The sequence below is a fragment of the Microcebus murinus genome, chromosome 15 (assembly GCF_040939455.1).
Source record: "Microcebus murinus isolate Inina chromosome 15, M.murinus_Inina_mat1.0, whole genome shotgun sequence".
Taxonomy (NCBI): Eukaryota; Metazoa; Chordata; class Mammalia; order Primates; family Cheirogaleidae; genus Microcebus; species Microcebus murinus.
In genome coordinates this window covers 47,114,768-47,141,618 of record NC_134118.1, presented here as the reverse complement: position 1 = coordinate 47,141,618, position 26,851 = coordinate 47,114,768, and the positions used below count along the sequence as shown (strand labels likewise).

Sequence of the window (26,851 nt, the reverse complement as noted above, 5' to 3'; positions counted from 1 at the left end):
AGACAACATAGGTGCTTTCAAAGAGCTTTCAAAGAGATAAAATTAGTATTAAGTTGCCAAATTATTTCATGGTTTATATAATATCACACCCTGTTTCCCTACATGATCCCTGTTTTTCATGGTCTTTTCTATCTTCTTTTATTTTTATTTTTTTTTTGAGACAGAGTCTCGATTTGTTGCCCAGGCTAGAGTGAGTGCTGTGGCGTTAGCCTAGCTCACAGCAACCTCAAACTCCTGGGCTCAAGCAATCCTTCTGCCTCAGCCTCCAGAGTAGCTGGGACTACAGGCATTCGCCACCATGCCCAGCTAATTTTTTCTATATATATTAGTTGGCCAATTAATTTCTTTCTATGTATAGTAGAGACAGGGTCTCTACTATAACCAGCTCAGGCTGGTTTCTAACTCATGACCTCGAGCAATCCGCCTGCCTCGGCCTCCCAGAGTGCTAGGACTACAGGCATGAGCCACCACGCCCAGCCTATCTCTTTTAAATCTAAAAATTTCTTAAGTGTTTTGTAACAGCTCCTATTGAACAGAACCAACCTAGTGCTATAGTGGAAATGGGAAAATAAGGCCATTTATGTGTATAGCTTTTGTCTTTAAACATTTACAGCAAGAAGTAATTCTTCCTTCTAAATTCTCTCACTCATGCCTCTCTCAAGATATACATAATCTGTTATGTATTATATACAGGAAGGTACGCTGTCTTATTCATTAGTCTCCTTTATAGCAATGAGCACAGAATGGTACACATCACAGCAACATGAAACACTGTATTTAACAAATGAAAGAAAATGTCATTATTTCTAACATACCTTTCCCTTATTTTTGCCTTTTGTGTTTTTGTGGGTTTTTTTACTAACACATAAAGGAAGAGTTAGGTAAGACACTGGAATTAGATAAGTACCCAATTATTTAGGATTTCATTTCTTTCAAATTTTACCTTTAAACAAGAATGGACCCACTTACTACCCCTTTCCTCATGATGTTGGCAGTGTGCTAGAGACTCTAGACTCACTCACTGGGATGATGGAATCACAAATTTCAGCAGGAGTCAAATAATAAGTGGAAATGCTCTTTTCTTTACCCACTGGTGAGTTTATGCCAATTAGAAGTCTTTATTGGCAATATTAGTGTTTTAAAGCAGAAGGTATGGGGAAGAAAACAGTGTTTTTTTTCTTAAAGAGATGGAATCTTACTATATTGCCCAGGCTGACCTCAAACTACTGGGCTCAAGTAATCCTCCTGCTTCAGCCTTCCAAGCAGCAGAGAATACAGGCATGCCCAGCTTTCTCTTGTTTTATAATGTCCACAAAAGAGGTAGAAGATATGATTTTATAAAATAGAGAAAATAAAGACTAAAATGTTTTGTGTGAGGCCAGGCGCGATGGTAATCCTAGCACTCTGGAAGGCCGAAGCGGGAGGATCGCTCAAGGTCAGGAGTTTGAAACCACCGCGAGCAAGAGCGAGACCCTGTCTCTACTAAAAATAGAAAGAAATTAATTGGCCAACTAAAATATATAGAAAAAATTAGCCGGGCATGGTGGTGCATGCCTGTAGTCCCAGCTACTCGGGAAGCTGAGGCAATAGGATCACCTGAGCCAAGGAGTCTGAGGTTGCTGTGAGCTAGGCTGACACCACGGCACTCTAGCTGGGGCAACAGAGTGAGACTGTCTCAAAAAAATAAATAAATAAAATAAAATGTTTTGTGTGTGTGTTTTTTTTATAAGTAACCAAGTACCTATAAAAAGATCAGAAAATAGAAGAAACAGTAAGACAAATGGGCAGGGAATCTCTGATCTGTCTTCTGTGTATACATCATCTGTTAAAATCTTATTTTCAGGCAAGTTCCTTCAGGACTTAAATACTAACTCCTTTAAAAGTATATTAAAAGGCCGGGCGCTGTGGCTCATGCCTGTAATCCTAGCTCTTGGGAGGCCGAGGCGGGCGGATTGCTCAAGGTCAGGAGTTCAAAACCAGCCTGAGCAAGAGTGAGACCCCGTCTCTACTATAAACAGAAAGAAATTAATTGGCCAACTGATATATATATATAAAAAAATTAGCCGGGCATAGTGGCGCATGCCTGTAGTCCCAGCTACTCGGGAGGCTGAGGCAGAAGGATCACTCAAGCCCAGGAGTTTGAGGTTGCTGTGAGCTAGGCTGACGCCACGGCACTTACTCTAGCCTGGACAACAAAGTGAGACTCTGTCTCAAAAAAAAAAAAAAAAAAAAAAGTATATTAAAGCACAAAATTAAAATCTCAGTTCTCTTGAGAACATGTAGCTAACACCAATTGTAAATCTACAGCATACATTATTTTCTATGATCCCTGATGAGGAAAAGATACCAGAAAAAAACTGCATCACCTTCTCAGAAATTTATAAATAAATTCTACCTTTTTTCCTTTTCATTGGTTCATGGCTATCTGGTGATGTAGGAATAGGAGAGGTATCCATTGGTTCGGACTCTTCCGTTGACACCTCCACTACAGTTTCTGTAATGACATCTGGCCTCATAGCAGCATGGATAAATTCTGGAGTTGATATACAAGGAGGGACAAACACTTCCACTATAAAAAAAAGTTGAAAAGTTAAAATTTCCCACCCCCATTAATGTTTCTTATGTGGACAGTTCAATATTTAGAAGAGGTGAAATTTATTAAGAATTATTCAAAGCAGGATAAGAGCTTGATACTGAAGAAGTTCATCTGCTGAATATTTAATATGAGCTAAAGTATATAAGGAAAATAAATGCAAAGAAAATCAACTTGAAGGAAATGTTAATCCTTTGGGTAAGATGAGGATCATGAGTAGTCACTCCCCTTTTTCATATTTTTAGATATTTTCAAGCTCATTGTAGAAAGACTCTGAATTATTTTATTAGTTGGGAACACATTTGAAAGTAATAGCATAATAGTGAGTTTTTTTAATAATTACTTTCCTTCCATGCATCCACCATTATGCTTTGGCTAGGTAATACATGCACATGGTACAAAATTTGAAAGACTATGAGTATTCAGTAACAAGTAAGCACTTAAGCATATGAAGAAAAGGAAAAACCTACTCATTACAGACCAACAAACATCATTGTTCAATATTTAAAGTTTTATTTAATGGAACAGTCCTGATGCTTTAGGTCACTAAAACAGTACATACAGATTGCAATCTGGTATTCTATTACATGCAGTAATATGGCTCTGGCTTCCTTCCAATATGCATGAATAATCAGGACATAACATTTCTATTTCAATTAAGAGATACATACTACCATGGATTAATACATTGACCAAAAATGCCCTAATTTTCTTGTCATATCTCTGAATACTATTTGGGATTCCTATTTCAATTAACAACTACAGTTGCTTTCAGCATATAGTGTAAATCCCTATGAGAAAAAAAGCCAATCTTCCTGTATTGTATCAAGTCAAATTAATATTTGGACATTAAATTAAGGACAAATGAGTATCAGGTTATTAAGTATGAAACATCCGATTTCCTAAGTACTAAGTTTGACAGTTGGTATCTCAGACATCTCACTTTGACACTTCTTGTTTTATTTTTATTGTGAAGGCACATCTTCAGTCTTTCAAACGCATGGCTCGGCTTGCGATTATCTTCCAAAGTTTTTTTAGAGCAATTTTTGTGAAACCATGGATAAGTCAAACATTTGTGTTATTTTCGAATGTGAGTTCCATTGTGGAACCAGTGCAGACAGCTCGAAATATCAATGAAGTGTTTGGGAAGGATGTGGTTAATGACCGCATGGTAAATTGATGGTTTGAGAAGTTCCATTCTGGTGATTTTAATCTTGAAAATGAGCCACATGGGTGACCTGAAATCAAGGTGGATAACGATGAGCTAAAAGCTGTAGTGGAAGCAAATCCATCACAACCTATGTGTGAATTAACAGCAAGGTTTGATGTTACTATTCCAACAATATTGGACCATTTGAAACCAATCATCAAGGGAAAGAAGCTGGATAGATGGGTACTGCATGAATTAAATGAGCATCAGAAGAGAAATTGTCTTGAAACTTGCCTTTCTTTGCTGTCATGACACAAAGGTGAACCATTTTTACACTGTATGATGAAAAATGGATTCTTTTTGACAACTACAAGTATTCAGCACAGTGGTTCAATAAAGATGAAATGACAAAACAATCCAAAACCAAATATTCGTCAAAAAAAAGCTAATGGAGTCTGTTTGGTGGTCCAGCACTGATATATCCACTACAGCTTCATGAAATCTGGTCAACTGATTACAGAGGATGCCTACTGCAACCAATCGGATGAAATGATGAGGATGCTTGTGATTAAGCGGCCGAAACTGGTCAAAAGAGACAAGTCAATCCTCTCGCTAGACAACACTCGACCATATGTCACACAAGCAACCCTGCTCAAACTACAGGTTGGACTTGCAAACTCTCTGTCATCCACTGTATTCACCAAACCTTGCATCAACTGACTACCACTTCTTCCAGGCTTTGGATCACTTTTTACAAGGAAAAATATTCAATTCTCAACAAGATGTGGACAATGCCTTTTGTGATTTCATCCCCAACTTGCTCTCCAGGCTTCTTCGCTGCTGGCATAAACAAGCTACCGTTAAAAGGGCAATACAGTGTTGATAGGTTAGGCGCATACTTTGATTAATTGTACTGCTTCTTTTTGAGATATAATAAATTAAACTTTTGATTCAAAATCGGACATTTCACACTTAATGACCTAATAGTACAAAATTACTGTCAAAGCCAGTCTTAAAAAAGGGGGTGGGGGGCCAAAAGAAAAGGCTGAAGGGAATGTAATGAAAATGGAGTAAGCTCCCTCCTATCTCTAACCATGGATGGTTCCCTGGAGTTACTACTGCCTATTTATCACCGAATAAAGGATCAAGAGTGGTCATAGGCCGCAGCTGCCCCAATCTACCATACCATTAAGGACTACAAAGGCTTATAATTTACCCAGAGTTAAGGAAATAGATATGATAGTATAAATAGCTATTTAATAAACATTTGTTTGTCGAGACTGGACACTTTTTGTCTCATTTATTATGAAATTAAGTATTTAAGATTTAGGAGCCTTGACAAATAAAATTCAATTACTGCTGTCAGGAATTTATGTATAATAGACCTTTGAGAACTTCAGTAATCCCTTTGCATTTAAAAGCAATTTCCTTCTAGATATATGAAGTAGCATAACATGTTTAATATAAAAATGAACAGTTCACATACCAGGACTTCTTGAATCCCTCAAGCAGGTAGGAGATTCCATATGAAGCAGGGCTTCAGCAGCTTCAATTGTCTTATCTGTACAGTGTGCATTACTGCTATGAACTGATGCTTCCACTAGGAGAAAAATAAGCTCTACTCAATTAAAAATGCACTATACCCATTATTAAACTAAACCACATTACTATCCAAGAAATAAATATATTGATTCCTGAAAGGAAAATAAATAAAAATTAACTTCCATCTGAATAACTCCAAATAAGCCATTGAGATGTATTAGTTTACACAAATTATTTACAGAAATAATTTAAAAACTAAAATAAGCTAGTATCTACACTTTATAAAATGAATGTTGATTATAAAGCAACCAATGATGTTGATTGGAAATTACTGAGAAGTTTATGGACCTTATCTAAAGAAAAACAAGGAAAGACCCCTGAAATTTGAACACTGCATCAATTTTAGGCCAAAACTAACTTGGGGGGAGGGGCAGGGAAAGGATGGGTTGTAGATTAACAATCCTGTGTGGTCAATTATGTATTTTTACTTATTGCCACTAAAACCAGTAGCAATACCTAGCAGAATCAGTTAGAAATACATCATATTTCTAAGTTCATTTAATGAATTAGTTCAATTCTTACTCTCCCAGGTGACAATACAGTCGGCCCTCCATATCTACAGGTTCCACATCTATAATCCAACCAACCGAGCATGGAAAATATTTGGAGAGAAAAAAATAAAAAAGAATACAAATAAAATAATACAGTATGACAACTATTTACATAGTATTTACATTGTATTAAGTTTTATAAGTAATTTAGAGATGATCTAAAGCATATGGGAGGATGTGATAGGTTCTATGCAAATACTATATGTAGTATTTATATTTATATATAAATATATAATGTATATTTATATTTATAGTATATTACTTTTTTTTTTTTTTTTTTGAGACAGAGTCTCGCTTTGTTGCACAGGCTAGAGTGAGTGCCGTGGCGTCAGCCTAGCTCACAGCAACCTCAAACTCCTGGGCTCAAGCAATCCTGCTGCCTCAGCCTCCCGAGTAGCTGGGACTACAGGCATGTGCCACCACGCCCGGCTAATTTTATATATATATATTAGTTGGCCAATTAATTTCTTTCTATTTATAGTAGAGACGGGGTCTTGCTCTTGCTCAGCCTGGTTTCGAACTCCTGACCTCGAGTAATCCGCCCGCCTCGGCCTCCCAGAGTGCTAGGATTACAGGCTTGAGCCACCGCGCCCGGCCGTATATTACATTTTATATAAGGGATTTGGGCATCCCCTGATTCTGGTGTCCATTTTGGGATGGAGGATCCTGGAACCAAATACCCTGGAGTATACCGAGAGACCACTGTACTCTACCTACAGACGGATAACAACATGAATTAGCTTCAGTGCCAGAGTAGTTGGGAACTTTCTTCACATTAACCCTGTTCTTTTCAAAACCTCACTAGGCTTTGTTGGGTTTTAACCAAAAAAAAAAAAAAAAATGTTTTTAAGTTTCTGTATTTTTTTTCCATTAAGCCTTTTCTACTTCCATCACCCTTTGTATCTCTCTTCTAGCACTTTCTTTATGCTTTGCTGATTAAGTTATTTGTGAAGCAATGTGTGCAGCAATGGTTTGGGCCTTCAGGTCCAACAGCTTGGGTTCCAGTCTCTGCCACTTATTTCTGTTACTCGAGGCAAGCAACTTAATCTCTCTTAAGCCTCAGTTTCCTCTTTCACAAACAGGTATATTACTTATCTTATATAGTTTTAAGAATTAATGAAATGATTTCCATAAAAAACTTAGCACAGTGTCTGACATATAAATAACAACAAGTCAATAAATGGTGATAATTTTTTATCACTTCTGTAAGATTATAAACTCCTTGAGGTCAGGGAGGGCTATCTTAACCCATCTTTGTATATACTATAGTTCCTAATACAGACTTTTCATACAGTAGGCATGCAGGTATTTCTTTTAGATATTGAATTAAGGACAATCCACTGATCTTACAGGAAACTGGCAATTCAAGAACAAATTTATTATCTTAACAATGTATTAATTTCACATCCTGACTTAAAATACTGAATTGTTAACTTAGAAGAGATCCTGAAACATGAATATGTAACAGTTTCTAATTTGATAGATTTTCTCAAGATGTCCCCTAAAGGAACTAAAAGTAAATGTTTATACAAATTTCACAAAGTCATATTACAAATTCATAAGTTCTACACATTAAACATGTAAATATTTTTAAACTATTTCCAGGAAACTTTTAATTGGGAAAAAAATTCAGTTAGTCTCAAAATTCAGCAAATGCTAAATCCTCAGCCTTAAACAACAGTCATCGGGAGAACATTTATTTTAAAAATCCAGGGACTGTTTTACCACCTGTTGCACATCATCCACACTCCCAACCAAGGTACTGGGTCTCTCCAGTTGCTCTTTCCATTTATGGAAATCTGCTCAAAGCTAAATGGTTCCAGAGAGGCAGCCAAACCTCTAAGTAAATCTATCTTTAGGTGACCCTGCTTACTCTTATCTGCAGCTTCACTGAAGCAAAGGATTCAATCAGCCCTTCTATCTCTTGAAGAAACCTGGCATTATGAAATATAAAACGTACTACCATTCTCAAGTCTTTTTTTCAAAATGCATCCCTACAATACTCACATACACTACAAAACCTTGGAAAGCAAATTCTCATGTTTTTAAAATTTGTTCTAGCAACCATTCTCTTTAAAGTCTGCTTGTGTTGCAATTTAGATGTTGTCTTAGGAGCTATTAATAAACCATCCTGGGTAAACTAATTCCTTATGTAATTGTATTAAGACATACCCTAAAAACTCTACCATATGAAAATCAGAACTTCAAATATACAATAATAATACAGCAACAGAATTTTACCAGGTTTTAAAATGCTGTATCTTATAAACAAAATTAAATTTGCCTAATATTTACATATTATGGACCCTGAATTCTTACAGTTGGAAGCACATTTTCAAAACCATGATTTCATGTTATTTTGTCAGTGAAAATTATTTCTGAAAAGATTTTTCTTGTTTATATTTCTGACCTCAACCTCCTCTTCTCCCCTAAATTCAACATAATAAATCCCAGAAAAATATTTCATTTACAGGGTAAAAGAAATAAAGCACATACAAACTTTATATGCAAATTTACTCCTTCACACTTTAAACTTAGGATGAGAATATAAAATATGAATAAATTACCTATGAATTATAAGCCAGATATCTCATACTCTACATACATGCAACAAATGGTTGTCAAGCATTTACCATGTGCCAGGCCCTGTGCTATAAACCTGAGATACAAGTGTGACTAGGTCTCTGGCCTCATGAAGCTTGTTAAACTACTACAGCCTGAGTGACCCTTATCCGAAATGCTTGGGACTAGAAGTGTTTCAGATTTCAGAATTTTTTTTTTTGGATTTTTGGAATATTTGCATCATATACTTACCAGTTGAGCATCCCAAACCCAAAAAGCTCCAATGAGCATATCCTGTGATTGTCATGTTGGCACTCAAAAAGTTTCAGATTTTGAATTTTGGATTTTCGGATTTGGGGGATGCTCAATTTGTAGTTCAAAGAACATGGAAAACATAAGTGGAAGTAAAATATTTCAAAACTAAATAAAAGTATAAAATAAGTTACTATGTAACTTAAAGGCTTATGGGGAAAACTGATTTCTTTCCCTTTTTGATGTTTACTAATTTTACTTCTTGCCGTTTTATTTATTAACTCAATGTTAAACACAAACAAAAATCTAAGAGTCCTTTCTTAGATCAATTTACAATAATGTACTAATGACAGTTTCTAAGAATACTCAACATATTTTGTATCAGTGAGCAGTATCTCAAAATTAAATTTTTAATTTTGTTGACATAAGTCAACAGTAATTTTTGATAACAGAAATTTAAGCTGGTCACAGGTGGCTCAGGACTATAATCCCAGCAACTTCGGAGGCCAAGGTGGGATCACTTGAGCTCAGGAGTCTGAGGCTGCAGTAAGCTACGGTCATGTCACTGTACTCGAGCCTGGGCAGAGTGAGAATTCGTACATCTCAAAAAAAAAAAATAATAATAATTAAAAATATTTTTTAAGAAATATTTATCCTACTCAAGTTCTGCTCAAGTTTCTGTAATTTAAAAAAACTTTGCAATACTATTTTGTTCAGATCAATTCAAATAAAATATTAACTAAAATTTTGCACATTTCTTAAGGATAGACATGAATTTAACAGTGTTGTGCAATCAAAGTAAACAAGCTAACTAGCAAGGGTTGAAAAATAAAATTCCTTATCTCTTACTTACAAACCTGACTTACTGTTATCTTTTTAGACTTGTGTATGAAATTTATGGGAGGAAAAATTAAGCAACTCATTTTAAAAATAGAAACAATGAAGCTAAAAGCAATCTGACTGGTATCATTTTCTAGTTACCACTAGTAGTTGATGTTGCTGGTCAATACTCCTTGAAGAAATAAATCCATTAAATTAATTTTAAAAACTATTTTATTTTTAATTATAGCATCAAAAATAAAATCTGCTTATGCCCTCATTTACTATCAGTAAAAATCTTCTTGTTCCATTTCTATCTATCTAAATCAACCAGTGTTTGTATGGTACTGTAGACTATTCCAGACTCACTCAACAGCTGTTACAAAATACCAAACTTGGTAATTAAGTCTGACAAGAGGCATACCTCTCAGCTTTGCATAAGAGAATGCTGGCAATGGATCTAGTTCATAAAAATGTTCTCAAGTCAAAAATAAAATTTAGCAGCAATTTGAGAGCAATGGAAAAAAATCAGAAAACATTTCATTAGGTGACAGTGGATATATCCTCTACAAGCAACACCATAAACTAATATTACAAGGTCTTTACTCAACTATACCTGATTTACCACAGCTTATCCTCTAATGCCCTAGGGCATAACAGTAATAAGTGACTCAAGAATACAAAAGAATGCAATGAAAAAGTGAAAAAGATAAAGGTCTGAGACATTCCATCTTTACTCCCCCCCCCTTGATCTTCAATCAATAAAGATGCATTCTAAGGTATAACAAGGAAAAAGAATGAAAATTATTTTCTAAACCAGAGTTGTCTGATAAAACTGTAAGCCACATATAATTTTAAATTACTTGTTTTTAAATTTAAATTAACTAAAATTAAAAATTCAGTTTCTCAGCCACATTGCATCTACTTAATAGCCACATGTGGCTAGTGGCTACCTTATTGAACTGTATAGACCTGAACAACATGGCGATCCAGCTATTCTCAAACTTTTTTTGGTCAGAGAACTGTCTTACACTGATTATTAAGGACCTCAAAGAGATTTTATTTAGGTGCTATCAAAAGATATTTATCATATTTGAAACTAAAACAAAGAAAACTTTAAAATATTAATCATGTAAAATAAACCTATTGCTTGTAAACAGAAACATTTTTATGAAAAGTAACTTTTTAAAACAAAAAAATAGGGGGTAGCTTTTTTACACATCTGTTAAGTCGTTTTAATATTTGATTTAATAGAAGGCAGTTGAATTCTATCTCCTTCATTCACTCTGTTGGAGTATCATATCACATAGCCTCTAGAAAACTCCTCTGTACACTAGTAAAAAGGTAAATAATGTCTTGGTATTATGATGAAAACAGTTTCGACTTCACAGATCCCTTGAAAGGCTCTTAGGACTGCCAGAATCCCCAGACAGTGTGGTTTTTGAGACACACAGCTGTAATTTATTATCAAATGTAATTAATAACCACCAAATTCTATCCTCATGTTTCTGTAAGTTTTAGCTTCTATACATACACTTCAGTGTGTAGATGAAAAATTAATTCCATTTCTCTAAGTGAAATAATTTGTCTATTCACAGATAAAGGATTTTTTAAAAAGCTTTTCATAAGTATTTCTTTGCATCCTTTTGAACATTTAAGATATAGATAACACAAGGAATAATTTTAAATAGTTAGCAAGAACACTCTTCTACCTGCCCTTCTCCACAAGCCAAATTTGCTTCTAAAAAACCTGTTTTATGTTGAATTACACTATTTACACAGTTACTCTGTAACTCGGTTTTTACATAAATAAATTCTTAAGAGTAATTTCTTAAACACATTTTCAAACACATTTTTGAAAAGAAATTTAATGCCATTCCTCCACTTTCATCTTAACACATGCTTGCTTCATATTTTCACATACTGCTAAATTTTTTTCAATTTGATGATCTTTTCAAGACTAATACTAGATAACCCAATTTACAGTAAAATCAGAAATGAGATTTTCAATTTCAAATTTCACAATGAACCCTGAACAAAATAGATTCATTTTGTCAATGAAAATATTTAGGCTAAATTTCCAGAAAAATTTCACCTTTATTTAATAACTGCACTGTAGAGCAAAACTTCTGGTGACCTTATTTCTCAAATTAAAAAGGAAAATACAGAAAAGTCTAGGAAAGTATTCTTTAAAGTAAGAAGGCAATATAGTCTAAAGTGAAAATCTTCCAGAAAATTTAGACAGTATATATACAATACTTTCACAAAAATATTAGGAAAGTAACAAAGTTAGACATTTGGATTTCCTACAGTAAGCTATATATACTAAATACAAGGCTAAATTGTTAAGTAACATATATCATAGACTTAAACATATAGACACAGCCTCAAGCTCCAATTTGGCACATATTTACATTTTTAAAGATTGGCTAAAATAAATTAACCTCTCAATTACATAACAACCTTATGGACACACATTCACTTACATGGTGTAATATAAAAAAAAAATCCAAGAAAACCAAAAGTCTTAACTTTCCATTAAGGTTTCTGAGCCACTTATTTTAGAGCTTTAAAAGTCACTGGAGTTCATCCAGTCAACTCTGTTCTCTTACAGAAAATGAAGCCTTAAAGATGTTAAGTCACGAGCTAGTTCAGTTACAGCTAGATATAGAACCTCAACTCTTGGCTTCAGGGTCAAGGCTCACTCTCATACATCATGCTGCCAATGAAAGTCAAGTATGTCAAGTCTTTACCACAAAAATACTTTGCATGTTAAAGTGACAGTGATTTTTAATACATAAGCTATTTATTTTATTTCATCCTTTACTCAAACTCCTGACAGCATAAATATTGATAGCTAAAGGAGTGTATATATATGATATTTAACCTTCTAAAGGAGGAAAATAAAAACACAAGAATATCTTGTAGTACCCTTAACATGTAACAATAGTGATAATATTAAGTGCTTTTGTATTTGCTTGGGAAAAAAAAGTGATGCTAGCAATAGTCAACTCAAAAGCTTATCTCCTCTAGAAGTTTTCACAAATACTGGTCATTCTACACTAATCATCAACCCACTACAGCAATCACTTTAGCTATTTTTTTAACTTATATGGATATTCACCTGTCTCCTCAATTATACTGTAAGATCTTTATGAGGAAGAATTCTAACACTTGATGACTTTCCTCAAGGAGATTAAAAGGTATTCTGTACATTCTACAAATACAAACATTACTCTCTCAATCCCTGTGGAAACTGGCAGCAATAAAAATTTAGAATCATGAATCTTAATTTTCTAGGCATTTTCCCTCCCCAACTTTTAACTCACTGTATAAACCTTGGGAAATCAGCAAACCTGTCTCAAGTTTCCTCCTAAAACAGGGATTGTAAGGGAACTTCCAATTACATGAACACGACTGAGAATAATTTGAAAATAATTGTATGTAAAACATATTCTTTACAGAACATTATGATCATGAAAGAACTTTAACTGTAAGATTTGTATATACTAAAGAAATGCAGTAGAGCTAGAAAATGGCATTTAACTTTTTTAAAAACCCTAAAGAAAGACAAAACTTGTATTTCAGACCCAAGATGGTCTACGTATACAGCTACTCCAAGCAAAATATCTACAGGTCACATTCAATTTCACTCATAATTACAAAAGCTTATGAAAAAAATATCTTCCACTGCAAAGTTAAGCCTTCTTACCTTTACCGTATTTTCAAAGTTCTGACTGCAAAGGCATTCTAAGGTTCTCTCCAAGTGTTCACAACCACTGGAAACATCTCTTGAAATGTACAAGTTCAGCACTCACAGCAATATCACTGACCCAACAATTCCAAGTATTGTTATTACCAATAACATAAAGCCAAAAATCCCATCTCTTAATTCATATTACGATATTAATAGACCGAACATACACAAAGGAATCAAGTTCTTATTGTGCTCTGCCTCTTACTAAAACTTAAGTTCTTGATAACTGTCAAACGTGTTTTAATCACTACTCAGTAAACTGTATTTTTCTGTAGAAGCTTTGAAACGCATAGTATTACATTTTAGGGAATAAAAGGCTGGTCACCACTACGTGTTATACAATACATACGGTTATATTATTCCAGACTTTATGTGAACTTAAAGTTCTTCCGTTAAATTCAGATACACGTGTTCATGATTTTCCCCAAATGACCTGAATCACAGAGTTTCGTCAACCAAACTACCAATTTCAAGTCCCCCACCTAAAAAACAATGGATGGAAAAGAGTGTAAGATCTTTTACAACGTGACTGTTCGGTAAATATTTCTCATCTTCCAATTCCCATCGATGGCGACATGAAATAGAACCCGGGGAAAGGAACATGTATGCTTATTACATTAAGTAAACAGTATTCAAGCAGTGCTACATCAACACAGGGCCCTCACTGCGCTGTCTATTAAGTAAAGCTTCTTTTTCCATGTAACTTAAGTCCGTGCCCTTCCGCTGCAGCAGTGGCGCTGCACATCCCCCACCCCTGCGGCCACTTCCGTGTTTACACTCCTCTTCCCTCCAATTCCATGCGTACATTGTCAGCTTCACTCCCGCCCAATCTTCATTGGCCCAGCGCGGGCCCTTAGTCCCGCCCCCAGAAATCAACGTTCTTATTTGGAACATCTCAGAGAGCAGATTGGAACCAGAGGCCTGTCAATCCCGTCGGTTCTGTCCTCTCCGGGGCGCTTCCGCTGTGGTGGGAGGTTTGGGGGGAGGGGGATAGGGGGCAATTCCGTGCTGAGACTTCCCTAGGGCCAAGACTCCCTCCCTCCCTCCCGTCTCACTCCCTCACATTCACCCACTGTTTACAAAAATAAACGTTCTTCTCTGACGCCCCAACGCTCCAGGTCAGGGGTACAAAATACATTCCGTGTCTTTTCCATTCTCCCCCTTAAAAAAAAAAACCCACGAGGGAAGGGGCATAAACCTAGCTCCTTCACAGCCACCCGTAAGATGAGGAAAGGGAGGCGGGCCCCTGAGAAAAACACCATCCCGGTTACTCAACATTAAGTGACCCTTTCCAGAACCGTTACTCTTGAGGCTGCACACGGTGGGGATGTGAGGAGGGAGGGAGGGTCAGAGCATTTTTTTTTTGGCGGGTATCGGTCCACCGGACATCGCCCTGGGCTGCCTCGTCCATGCGGAAGTCATGGAATTGTGGACGAAGTGTGAAAGGAGAACGAGGCGGGGGTGGCGAGCGTTCCCCGGAGAAGCCCGCCGCCCACGACCACGGGCAGCAGCGGCCTCTCCGGCCAGACAGCGTGGCAGGCGCAGCCGAGAGACAACAGCCGCACTCACTTCCTGGTTCCTCAGCAACTGGGGTGAAGCGCACAACTCGTTCGCCCCCGAGTCCCCAACTTAACCGCGGCTCTGTTCTCCAGCACCCGCTGCCAGCGCTCCGCCCGGCAGCTGCCGCCGCTGCTCGCCTAGCCCACCCTGAAGCGACAGCGCCGGATTCGAGGCAGGTTACTCTCCAAGGTGATCACTTCCTGATTCGTCGCCTCCATTACTTCATTCACTCCCCCCTTTTCCCCGGCCGCCCCAGTAACTGTGAGGTGGACACTGTACCCCCTGCACAGACCGCTACAGGGGAGTCACCCCGCCTTCTGTGCACCCCCTCTCCGGCTACCCCGATGCACAGGAGAAAAGTTCCCCTGTCCTTACCGGCCCGGATGAGCAGATCCAGCTGGTTCGTGGGTCCCTCATGCAGAGACGTCGCCATGTTTATCCCGGGGCTGGAGCTGCTGCTTCACATTGACTTACACCGTGAGCAGCGGCGGCGGGGGAGGAGGCGGAACCCGCGGCCGGAGACACACGCCGAGCGACCCACACACACTCACGCACTCGCACACACTCCGACGCCCGGATCCTTGCGCGTCCTCCGACAGGAAGCCGAGGCCGGCCCGCCTCCCGCCGCCGGGCTGAGAAACCCCACCACCTAACGGCAGGGGCAGGGGCGGCGGCGGCCCCAGCTGGCAACGCGATCCTTCCGCCCCGCGCCCAGACAGGAAGTCCCGGACGCCCGCTCGGAGAGCGCCACAGCCCGAGGCGAGGAAGACACCTGAGGCTGGGAAACTGCTCCGGGAGCCGCGGCGGGGACACAGCCGCTCGGCGGGAAAAGGCACATTTCACGCTCTGCGGAAGAAAAGTCTGCAATTGTCCCCTCTCTGGAAAACAGCCATTAATCGTGCTTTCTTCCTGGAAGCGATCTAATACCTAGTCCCGCAGTTGTAAATAAAGGTGGCTATTTAACTTGTTTTGCCTTTTTCAAAGCTTATGCAACATGTAACCAACCAGTTCACCTGAAAGATGTGCACTTTAAAACAGGAACACCAACAAAAAAGTCATACCTAGAAAATATTCTAAGAGCGTTACTTAGAAAGTAAAGAGCTTCCAACTACTTTCTGAGACCGATTTCGTCTTTTCCCTTTACACAAGTGCCAAAGAGCACACTAAACAGGTATTTAGTAAACAACACGCCAACCTCTGGGAAATTAAATTAGGCTCCCCCAATTTGCTAGTCATGAAATTCACGTACCCTTCATTTGTTTGGTAAATTTGAAAACAAATGAACGTATTCATTTATATCGTCATCAACGTCAAAAAAATATTTTTTCCTAGAAACTAACCTGATTACAAATAAAGTACTATTAAAATACAATGGGAGAGGGAAATAAATGGCCAATTTAGAGTCTATACATTTTTTGAAAACAGGGAATCAAACCAACATAGTTAGGAATGAGACTTCATCAAAACAAGAAGATGCTTCCCTGATTTCAGAATTTTGCAATATAAAAATTGTTTGAAGCAAAATGTTACCCTAACGTTGTCTGTACACAAAACTTACATAAAACAGTGCCTCCTACAGATTAAGTATTCAGTAAGTATTTGCTGAATGAACAGACAAAGGAGATTTGGCAGTTACAAATTTTAAATAGCAAGGTAACGTAACTTTTATGGTCTGAATTAACTGAACTGTGCTGGTAATCTAGAGAAAAATTTGTTTTCAGTGGTAATATTAATGCAATATTATTTTATAAAACTTTGTCCAATGTCAGTGTAGCATCAGAATGGATTACATAGCCCATGACTACTTTTTCTCATTTCTCAGGTATTCTCTTGGGTCCTTTCCCCCAGCCATATCACCATGATCCCCACCCTCCCAAAAAAGCATACATGCCATTTCCAAAGTACAACTCTCCTTAAACCAAGTAAGGATCTCTTCTTGAATTAGGTAAACTGCCATTAGGTAAACCTGCCATATATGGAACAAAATAAACTAGATGGTGGCTTTTTTATTGCTAATCAGTTTAAAATAAAGATCATCCATTGATAGGCAGCATCTTAAAATGGTAATTTCCATGTGGCAGATAAAGATACTAAGGTATATAATTCCCGGTTTTAGGAGGATCATTAAACTGATAAGAAATCTGAATTTCTACTACCAACCAATAGTTTTTCATGTATTATTTAGAAAAAAGTAATGTAAGCCAAAGTTTTATTTTTGTGCAGGTGACAGAGCAACATGACTCTCGAAGAATGTGGGAAAGAATCAGTTTAAACGGTGGCTCACGCCTGTAATCCTAGCACTCTGGGAGGCTGAGGCGGGCGGATTGCTCGAGGTCAGGAGTTCGAAACCAGCCTGAGCAAGAGCGAGACCCCGTCTCTACTATAAATAGAAACAAATTAATTGGCCAACTAATATATATATAAAATTAGCCGGGCATGGTGGCACATGCCTGTAGTCCCAGCTACTCGGGAGGCTGAGGCAGCAGGATTGCTTGAGCCCAGGAGTTTGAGGTTGCTGTGAGCTAGGCTGACGCCATGGCACTCACTCTAGCCTAGGCAACAAGCAAGACTCTGTCTCAAAAAAAAAAAAAAAAAAAAAAGAATCAGTTTAAAGCCTGATACATAACTTTTACCTTACTATTTGTTGAAATATAGCTTAAGAACTGAATAGTGTACATATATGTGTATGTGTGTATATATTACTCTCTGTACATCCTGTGTGTCCCTGTCAGCTTTATATTATAAGCTCCAAGAGAAGAGAAGCTCTATCTATTCCTGCAGAATATTCAAGTTATTTTATATATACACACAAATAGAAATTAATGCAGAAAGACTGGAAAATATTCCCATAATGTATATTTATAAAAACACAATTCCCTGGGCTTTAACACAATTCTGCCTTGCTGATTACTGTAACTAGGCTTTCAAAAGCCACCAATACTTTTTAGAAACCAATAACACCATACTGGAAATGTAAGGATAGGCCACTACTGGAAATATAAATTGTTACAGACTTTCAGGAAAGCAATGTGGCATATACTAAGTGTCTAAAGAGGTTCATATTTCCTGACATAGGACTTTCATTTCTGGGGCCTAGCCTGAGAAAGTAATGAAGACAGTCAATTGATTATTCTATTAAAAATAACTTGTTTAAGGAATTTTTAACAACATGGGAAAATATTAAAAATATAAATGTGGCAGGATTTAAATATGTATATTTTTCTATACCATATGACTCAAAGCATGTAATACATATGAAAATATGCATATAAAATATATGTATGTATACACATGTATATACATACACACATCTGTGTTTTTCAAGTCTTAGCAATCGAATAGGTATTTATAAGCAGAATTTTAAAAACTTGAGTAAGAAGAGACAGTCTAGTATGGTAGATACTTTAGAGCAAATTCATATTCTGCTAATAATTTTAGAGAAATATATCTCTTATATCGAAGTTATTGCTGTATCCTAGGAGAGGGGAAAAAAAGGCAAATAATAGCTAACTCTTATTGAATGCTTACCAAATAAAAGCCACTATGCTAAATGCCTTGCCTTCATTTTTTTCACTTATTCCACTTTCCACTTTCCTATGAAATTGATATTATAGTGTTCATTTTATAGATGAGGAATCTAAGGTTCCTTGCTCAAAGTCAAAGAGTTTATTAAGGGCAAGACCAGGATTTGAACCTAACCACTGACACCAGAGCCCTTACTCTCCAACAGTTCCCAGAAACCAAAGTAGCAAAGCTTGTTTATCTTTTACAACGCATTTTGTTCCATATAGATTTTCTTGTCTACAAATTCTTCCATATTCCTCCCTTCAAGAGGTGGAGCCTAATTACTTCTAACAACTAGAATAAAGCTGAAGTGACTGGGTCACTAGCTCTTGAAGGAAGCCAACTGCCATGTCTTGCTTACACTCAAGCAGCTCTGTGGAGCTGGAACAACACAAGTGAGGAACAATGGCATCCTACTAACAGCCATGTGACTAAGCTATCTAGAAGAAAGACCCTCCAGCTCTAATCAAGTTCACAGATGACTGTAGCCTCCCTCATTAAAGACCTAGAGCCAGACCCATGCAGCTAAGCCACCCTCCCATCCTTAACCTCAAAAACTGTGTGAAGTGCTATGTGTTTGCTGTTGTAAGCTGCTAAATTTGGAATAATTTGTTAATTAAAGATAATTTGTTAATTAAAGATAATTAATACACTTCACAGCTTAGATAAAGGAAAGGGTAAGTTTGTAAATGACTTCCAACTTTTAACTACAGAATCCTAAGCAATTTTTTTCATTTGTGAATTCTTTATAGTCTGGGCATCAGCTCTTTCAATCTCCAATCATTGCATTTTGAAAATGTCTTAATAATGATAATCATTATAATTGAAATATAACTAAAAATAATTAAATATCCTTGGCCTTTTTATAGTGGCATTGGCCACAAAATGTTCACTTGTGCTATTTGAATGGTTTTATGGTCCTGTAGTAACCAAGATGAAAAATTCTTGAGAGATGTAAATATACAATTATTTCTAATACCATGTAGGTTTTTAATGTTTTTAATTTTAGATCACTCTGATAATTTCATTTGTATTTTTTCTTTAACTGGTATACAGAATCATAAAATGTTATGATTAGAAGGGAGCCTAGAAATAACATCACCTAGAGGTTTTCAAAAAAACAAGAACCTGAACATCATGACCTCTTTTGACTACCATGAATTGTATACCTTGAGTACCATAAATTGTATCTATTGTTTTAAAACCCAAATATATAATGTGTGCTCTATCAGATGGTATGTTATGCTATCTGCTATCTTACTTTAGCTTATGCTATCTTATTCTAATATAAACAAAGGGCAACTGGTTTTAGAGTTGTTGTTTTTTTTTAATTGTGAGTAGGAATAAAAGGGAGGAGTCATTTTATGAGAGTTTCCTATTTTAGTAACAACAGCTCTTTGACCACTGTAATGGTAGAGTTATTTGAGAACTGCTCAATTAGTCCAATCCCCTATTTTACACATAAGGAAACACAGGCCTCAAGAAGTTAAATAATTTTACAAAGATCACGCAGTATCTTATGACTTCAAGGTCAAAAATCCTATGAAACAGTTTTGTATAAAATTTAGAAGTTATAAAATAGATGAAAAGTTAAATCTATTTAACTACTATTATATTTATATAGTGTAAAACTGCAAATTGGTTGATGTTTTGCTTTTTAGTGTCAAGGTAAAGCAAGGGGAAGTGTCTGAGAAATTAAAAGAAAAATGGAAAAAAATATTTTGAGCTGTGACTGGCGTGGGAGAATAGGAAGAGATCAAATGATCTAAGCTTTTCTCATACAACCAAACTAACAATGAAATTCAAAGCTGGTGTGGGGGGCATGTTTAGGAGAAAAAAGGAGTCAATAAAAATAATCTGTAAGAAAAAATGTCTGTAAGGGATAACAATTTGGAATCAGGTGATAACAGAAACACTAAATTCAAGATTAGAAGATAGATAATGTCACAGAAGTAGAGTATACATATTTACAAGGAGAAAAGATTAATTATTTCATGTTTTATACTACTGTTTAAATGTCTATTTGAAATTTTTATATTACTGATTTGTTTTAATTAATAATCAGGTTTTACAAAATAAAGATGAAGATGTTTGAACCCATAGTCTCAAATTCACTCCTCTGTTCAACAAATAATTATCCAGCACTACTTTGACCAAGTTTCTGTTTGTTATAAGTGTCTACTACTGGTGTAACACTAAATTATATAACAAACGAAAAAAATTAAGCTTTCTCAATTCACACAGCACCTCCCACAGAAAGTCTTAGAGACAATATGATATGTGAAACTGCTTAGACATCAAATTTAATAATAGTAGATCTATGCTACATTTTAGACCACCACCCAAGAAAGTTAAATTATTTATATGCATATAAGCCCTCAGGTTTTTTTTTTAAAGAGACAGGTATCACTCTGTCCCCTAGGCTGCAGTGCAGTGGTGCCATTGATCATAGCTCACTGTAGCCTCAAACTCCTGGGCTCAAGCAATCCTCCCATCTCAGACTTCTGACCAGCTGAACCTACAGGCACCTGCTACCGTGCCTAGATAATTCTTTTCATTTTTTGTTTTTTATTTATTTATTTTTTTTTAGAGACAGGTCTCTCTCTGTTGCCCAGGCTGGTCTTGAACTCCCAGCCTTAAGCAATCCTCCCGCCTCAGCCTCCTAAGAAGCTGGATTACAGGTGCAAGCCACTAAGCCTAGCTAAATCATGAATTTTCAATAAAGGTTCACAAAGGCAAAATTGTGTTGAATGTGCATTTTACTGAGGAGAAGGGCCATGGTTATTTATAGATTCTCAAAGAGGTCCATAACCTCTCAAAGTTATTTTATCATAAGTTTTCCTGTTAAATGCATAACAGTTTTCATTTTAGGGCATGGACTATGAAAATCCTATGATGAGTAAAGGTCTATTATGTACTATTTTTGATAGATACTTAGCTTAGCTTAGGTATGATTTGACTTAGGTTCACATTTTTCATTTTACTTAAGTTATCCCTGGGAAAGAGCAAGACTCCTCATTCTTCACTTTATGATTTATAATAGACAATTCCTAGAAACCACTCTTGGAAGACTGTCAATTAATTATTGCAGGTAATTTTTTCTAATGGATGTTAGATAACTGTTTTAAATAGCACTTATTAAGCACCCATATGTGCATGACACTCTGCAAAGTGAGTTAAAATAGTTAACAGTCTCTATTTTTTCTTTTTTTTAGACAGAGTCTCACTCTGTTGCCCCAGCTAGAGTGCAGTAGCGTCAGCCTAGCTCACAGCAACCTCAAACTCCTGGGCTCAAGGTATCCTTCTGCCTCAGCCTCCCGAGTAGCTAGGCATAAGCCACCATGCCCGACATTTTTTCTATATATTTATAGTTGGCCAATTAATTTGTTTCTATTTTTAGTATAGATGAGGGTCTCACTCTTGCTCAGGCTGGTTTCGAACTGCTGACCTTGAGCGATCCTCCCACCTCAGCCTCCCAGAGAGCTAGGATTATAGGCGTGAGCCACCATGCGTGGCCAACAGTCACCATATTTTAAACAACTTTTGTGATTAATGATTTCAAAGGTTTGGGTTCTTTATTATCATCAAAGAATGTGTAGTATATTGAATACACTAGAAAAATTTTTTGTAATTCCTATGAAACTTTAAAAGGATTAGTACATGATTCTCATTTAGCATGTTTATGAAAAACTTTACAACAGAATGTTTAATATATTAGAAATGTAAGTCAAATTTCATTTTATTTAATTCCAAAAGGAGTATTTAGATTAACTAATTTCTTCCTCTCTAACAATATCTTCTGCACACTATCCTTGAAAAATTCTTGGCCAGGAGCCGTGGCTCACGCCTGTAATCCTACCACTCTGGGAGGCCAAGGTGGGAGGATCACTCAAGGTCAGGAGTTGGAGACCAGCCTAAGCAAGAGTGACACTCCTGCTCTACTAAAAATAGAAAGAAATTAATTGGCCCACTTAAAATATATAGAAAAAAAAATTAGCCGGGCATGGTGGCGCATGCCTGTAGTTCCAGCTACCTGGGAGGCTGAGGCAGTAGGATTTGCTTGAGCCCAGGGATTTGAGGTTGCTGTGAGCTAGGCTGACGCCACGGCACAATAGCCCAGGTCAACAGAGTGAGACTCTTGTCTCGAAAAAAATAAAAATAAAAAAGAAAGAAAGAAAAATTCTTCAGAGGTCAACACTGAGCTTCTTAATTACCAAACCCAGTGACTTCTTAGTCTTTATCTAAATCTGCTTCTCCAAACAAATGACATTGTTGACTACCCCTTACAGAAATCCTTCCCTTCATTTGATTTTCATGATAGTACTGTCTCTGTTCCTCCTATTGGTTCTTTTCAATTACCTTCTCCTACTTCTATACAACCCTTAAATGTATTGTTCACCCAAAGTGCAATCCTCAGCCACCTTCTCTTTTCATTCTCCACTCTCTCCAGAATGGTATCATCCACCCCACCTAGGGTAATATTTCTATATTGACTCAAAATCCAGCAGATCTAGTCTTTAACTTTTTTTAAAAAGCTATAGGTCCTTGGCCAGGCGCAGTGGCTCACGCCTGCCTGTAATCCTAGCACTCTGGGAGGCCAAGGCCGGTGGACTGTTTGAGCTCAGGAGTTTGAGACCAGCCTGGGCAAGAGCGAGACCCCGCCTCTACTAATAATAGAAAGAAATTAGCTGGACAACTAAAAATATATAGAAAAAAATAGCCAGGCATAATGGCGCATGCCTATAGTCCCAGTTACTCGGGAGGCTGAGGCAGGAAGATCACCTGAGCCTAGCTAGGAGTTTAAGGTTGCTGTGAGCTAGGTTGACGCCACCGGCACTCTAGCCCGAGCAACACAGTAAGACTCTGTCTCAAAAAAAAGAAAAAGAAAAAGCCATAGGTCCTAATATTCCAACTGTATCCAAATATCTCTATTTGGATAACTGGTACCCAAGGGTCTTTTATCTACAAATCTCCTTAGCTGCCTCTACCAATAATATCACCCATCTTCCCAGGGTAGATATCTAAGTCATCTATGTTCCTAGTTTAGGAACTCATCTGTTAATACGATTTTTGAGAGAGATTTAAAACATACAGGAAATTACTAAAGATAATGGAACAAATAGCCACATTTCCTCCCACCCAGAAGCTACAACTGTTAACGTTTTCTTATTTATGCTTTAAGATTATCTATTCCCCTAAGACATAACACATAACAGATGAAATTAACATCTTCTTTGAATATTTCCCCCAAGTTGACATTCACCATTCCATCTCTCCAGAGAAACCACCATCATGAGTTTAGTGTGTATTCTTCCAATCCATTTTTTACACTTTTACCTATGGGTACATTTACATATATATATATATGTATACATATATATATGCGCATTTGTGTATATATGAATGATATACAGTATTACTTTACATGCTTTGGGTACATAAATGACATTACACTATAAAGGCCATTCTAAAAGGTACTTTTCTCACTGAAGATTTATATTCTATCTATGTTGGTATAAGTAAACATAGGTATGTTTTTTAAGTGCTATAAAGTACTCCAGTGCATGTATTTATCCCATTTTATTCATCAAATTATCTAGTGGTATGCAAATAAAGTTGTTTCTATTTTTCACTTTTATAAATAAGGCTGCAAAAAAAAAATTTCTTATCTATGTTTTCTCTAACATGTATGCTAGAGTCTCTCCACAGTATACACCTCACAAACAGAATTTCTAGGTCATAGAATAAGTGCATGGCTGTACAAGTCCAGTGGTATATTAAGAGTTCCCATTTTTCCCACATTCTTGTCAATATAAGATACAATATAATCAGACTTTTTAAATTTCTGCCATCTGCTGGGTAAAAAGAAATTTTTCATTATTGTATTAATTTGTATGTATTTCAATAAGTATTGAGGATAAACATTTTTTCATATACTTACTGATCATTAGCATTTCCCCTATGAATTGACTGTTTGTGTCCTTAGCCATTTTTCTATGGCATCGTTTGTCTTATTGATCTGTGGAATGTTAACATGTTCTAGCTAACAATTCGGATACATGTTACAAATATCTTCTGCTAGCCTTCTGCTTTACTTTTAATTTGGTTGGTATCTTTTGTTCTAAAAAAATTTCAAGTTTTGATGTAGTCAAATTAATAATACCTGTTTTCGAGTATCACCAAGGAATTCAGAAATATTTTGAAATGAATTACAATACAAATGCAACATGTCAGACTATGTGTGACACAGCTAAAATAGTACTTAGTAGTAAGGAAATGAAAGGTTTCAAAATAAGCTAAGAATTCAATTCCTGAAGATGGATAAAACAACAGAGCAAATCCAAAGAAACAAGGAAGTAAATAATGAAAAGCAGGAAAAATTAAATAAGGAAGGCCATATCATGGCAGAGAAGACTCAAAAGAGTGTCAAGATTGCTTCTGGAGCAGTTGTATGTGTAGAACGTGAAATCAGAGGAGATACAACTATTGAACCAAGACAGTGATCTACCCTAAAGCACGAATTATTGTGGAAGCCAGGACAACAGTGATTGGCGAAAGTAACCTAACAGAAGAATAGGCTCTTATCATAAATGCTCACCCAGATAATACCACTCCTAACACAGGATATCCGGAACCCAAACCTATGATCATTGGCACTAATAATGTGTTTGAAGTTGGCTATTATTCCCAAGCCACGAAAATGAGAGATAATAATGTCATTGAGGGGGGAAATGGGCATTTATTGAAACCTTAAAATCTGTACCCCCATAATATGCCAAAAAAAAAAAAAAATAATAATGTCATTGAATCAAAAGCTTATGTTGGGCTGGGCGCGGTGGCTCACGCCTGTAATCCCAGCACTCTGGGAGGCCAAGGCGGGCGGATTGCTTGAGGTTGGGAGTTCGAAACCATCCTGAGCAAGACCCCGTCTCTACTAAAAATAGAAAGAAATTAATTGACCAACTGAAAATATATATACAAAAAATTAGCCGGGCATGATGGTGCATGCCTGTAGTCCCAGCTACTTGGGAGGCTGAGGCAGGAGGATCACTTGAGCCCAGGAGTTTGAGGTTGCTGTGAGCTAGGCTGACGCCACGGCACTCACTCTAGCCAGGGCAACAAAAGTGAGACTCTGTCTCAAAAAAAAAAAAAAAAAAAAAAAAGCTTATGTTGACAGAAATGTAATATTGACTAGTGGCTGCACCATTGGAGTTTGTTGCAACTTAAATATTTTTTAAGTCATCCCAGAGAACACAGTGATCTATGGAGCAGAGTGCCTTTATCAGGTGCATACTGAAGGACCACAGCCTCAGATACTACAGCTGTATTTCTTGATGAAAATTCTGCAAACTTATCACCACCTAAAAAACACTATGAAAGGAAGCTCAACTCCATTTAAGAAGTGAGAACAACGTATGATGTCAAGATAACATTTCATCTTTGACCACCATCTTTTGAAAGGGCCACAGTGTTGGTGTACTTTTAGCAGCTCATAGAATAATACATGTTGACTTTATTTTGTAAAGTTGAGTTAGAGAGGAAAGTATTGGATTTTCATTGTAACTATCCTCTATAATTTATATAAAATGCATTATTTTCCTATAGCCTCACTTCTTTTCAGGTAATTTGCAGATTTAGTTTTTCTTTTGTTATATATACTATTAGCCACAAACTTTAGTTATGTAAAAGATTACTCATGATAAGGGCATATTGTTACGTGTTTATATTCTAGTGTATTCTAAACTAAATAAAAATGCTGATGACAGAAAAAAATTAAATACGGAACAATAATTTTAAAAAATAGAAGATTCACAAAACCAAAAGATAACTTTGAAAAGATTCATAAAATGAATAGAATTTGACAAGGGTTATCAATGAGAGAATATATATATAGAATATATAGAATACAGAATATAGAACAAAGTAGGGGAAATAACCACAGATATAATAGATTTAAAAAATTAATATTATAAGAAATTGTGTTAATAAAACTGAGACCCAGCGCTGTGGCTCATGTCTGTATTCTTAGCACTGTGCAAGGCCAAGGCAGGAGGACTGCTTGAGCTCAGGAGTTGGAGATCATCCTGAACCAGAGTGAGACTAGTCTACTAAAAATAGATAAAATTAGCTGGGCGTGGTGGCACACGCCTGTAGTGCCTGCTACTTGGGAGGCTGAGGCAGGAGGATTGCTTGAGCCCAGGTGTTAGTTTGAGGTTGCTGTGAGCTAGGCTGACGCCATGGTACTCTAGCCCAGGCAACAGCATGAGACTCTGTCTCAATCAATCAATCAATCAATCAATCAATCAATAAATAAAGCTGACATCTGGATGAAATGTATAAATTCCTAGAAATATATGAAATTCCCAAAAGGCACACACATGCAAAAATATTTATAGAATAGTAAGTATTAAAGAAATTTAAAATATAACACAAAACCTCCT

General features: G+C 36.7%; 1 protein-coding gene across 8 annotated transcripts in view; it reads right to left on the bottom strand.

The window, feature by feature from the left end:
- The window catches only part of ELF2 (E74 like ETS transcription factor 2), a 113,566-nt gene that overhangs the window by 9,789 nt on the left and 76,926 nt on the right, over window positions 1-26,851 (bottom strand). For 5 of the 8 annotated variants that reach the window (XM_012766297.3, XM_076010614.1, XM_020280196.2 and 2 more), the window contains 2 exons: window positions 5,230-5,343; window positions 2,396-2,569 (listed from right to left, as the gene is read on the bottom strand). In XM_012766297.3, coding sequence (XP_012621751.1) covers window positions 2,396-2,569; window positions 5,230-5,343 — 288 coding nt within the window. Of the gene's footprint in view, window positions 1-2,395; window positions 2,570-5,229; window positions 5,344-15,221; window positions 17,417-26,851 lie in introns of those variants that run through there. The other 3 variants (XM_012766303.3, XM_012766302.3, XM_012766300.2) reach the window with 3 other exon arrangements.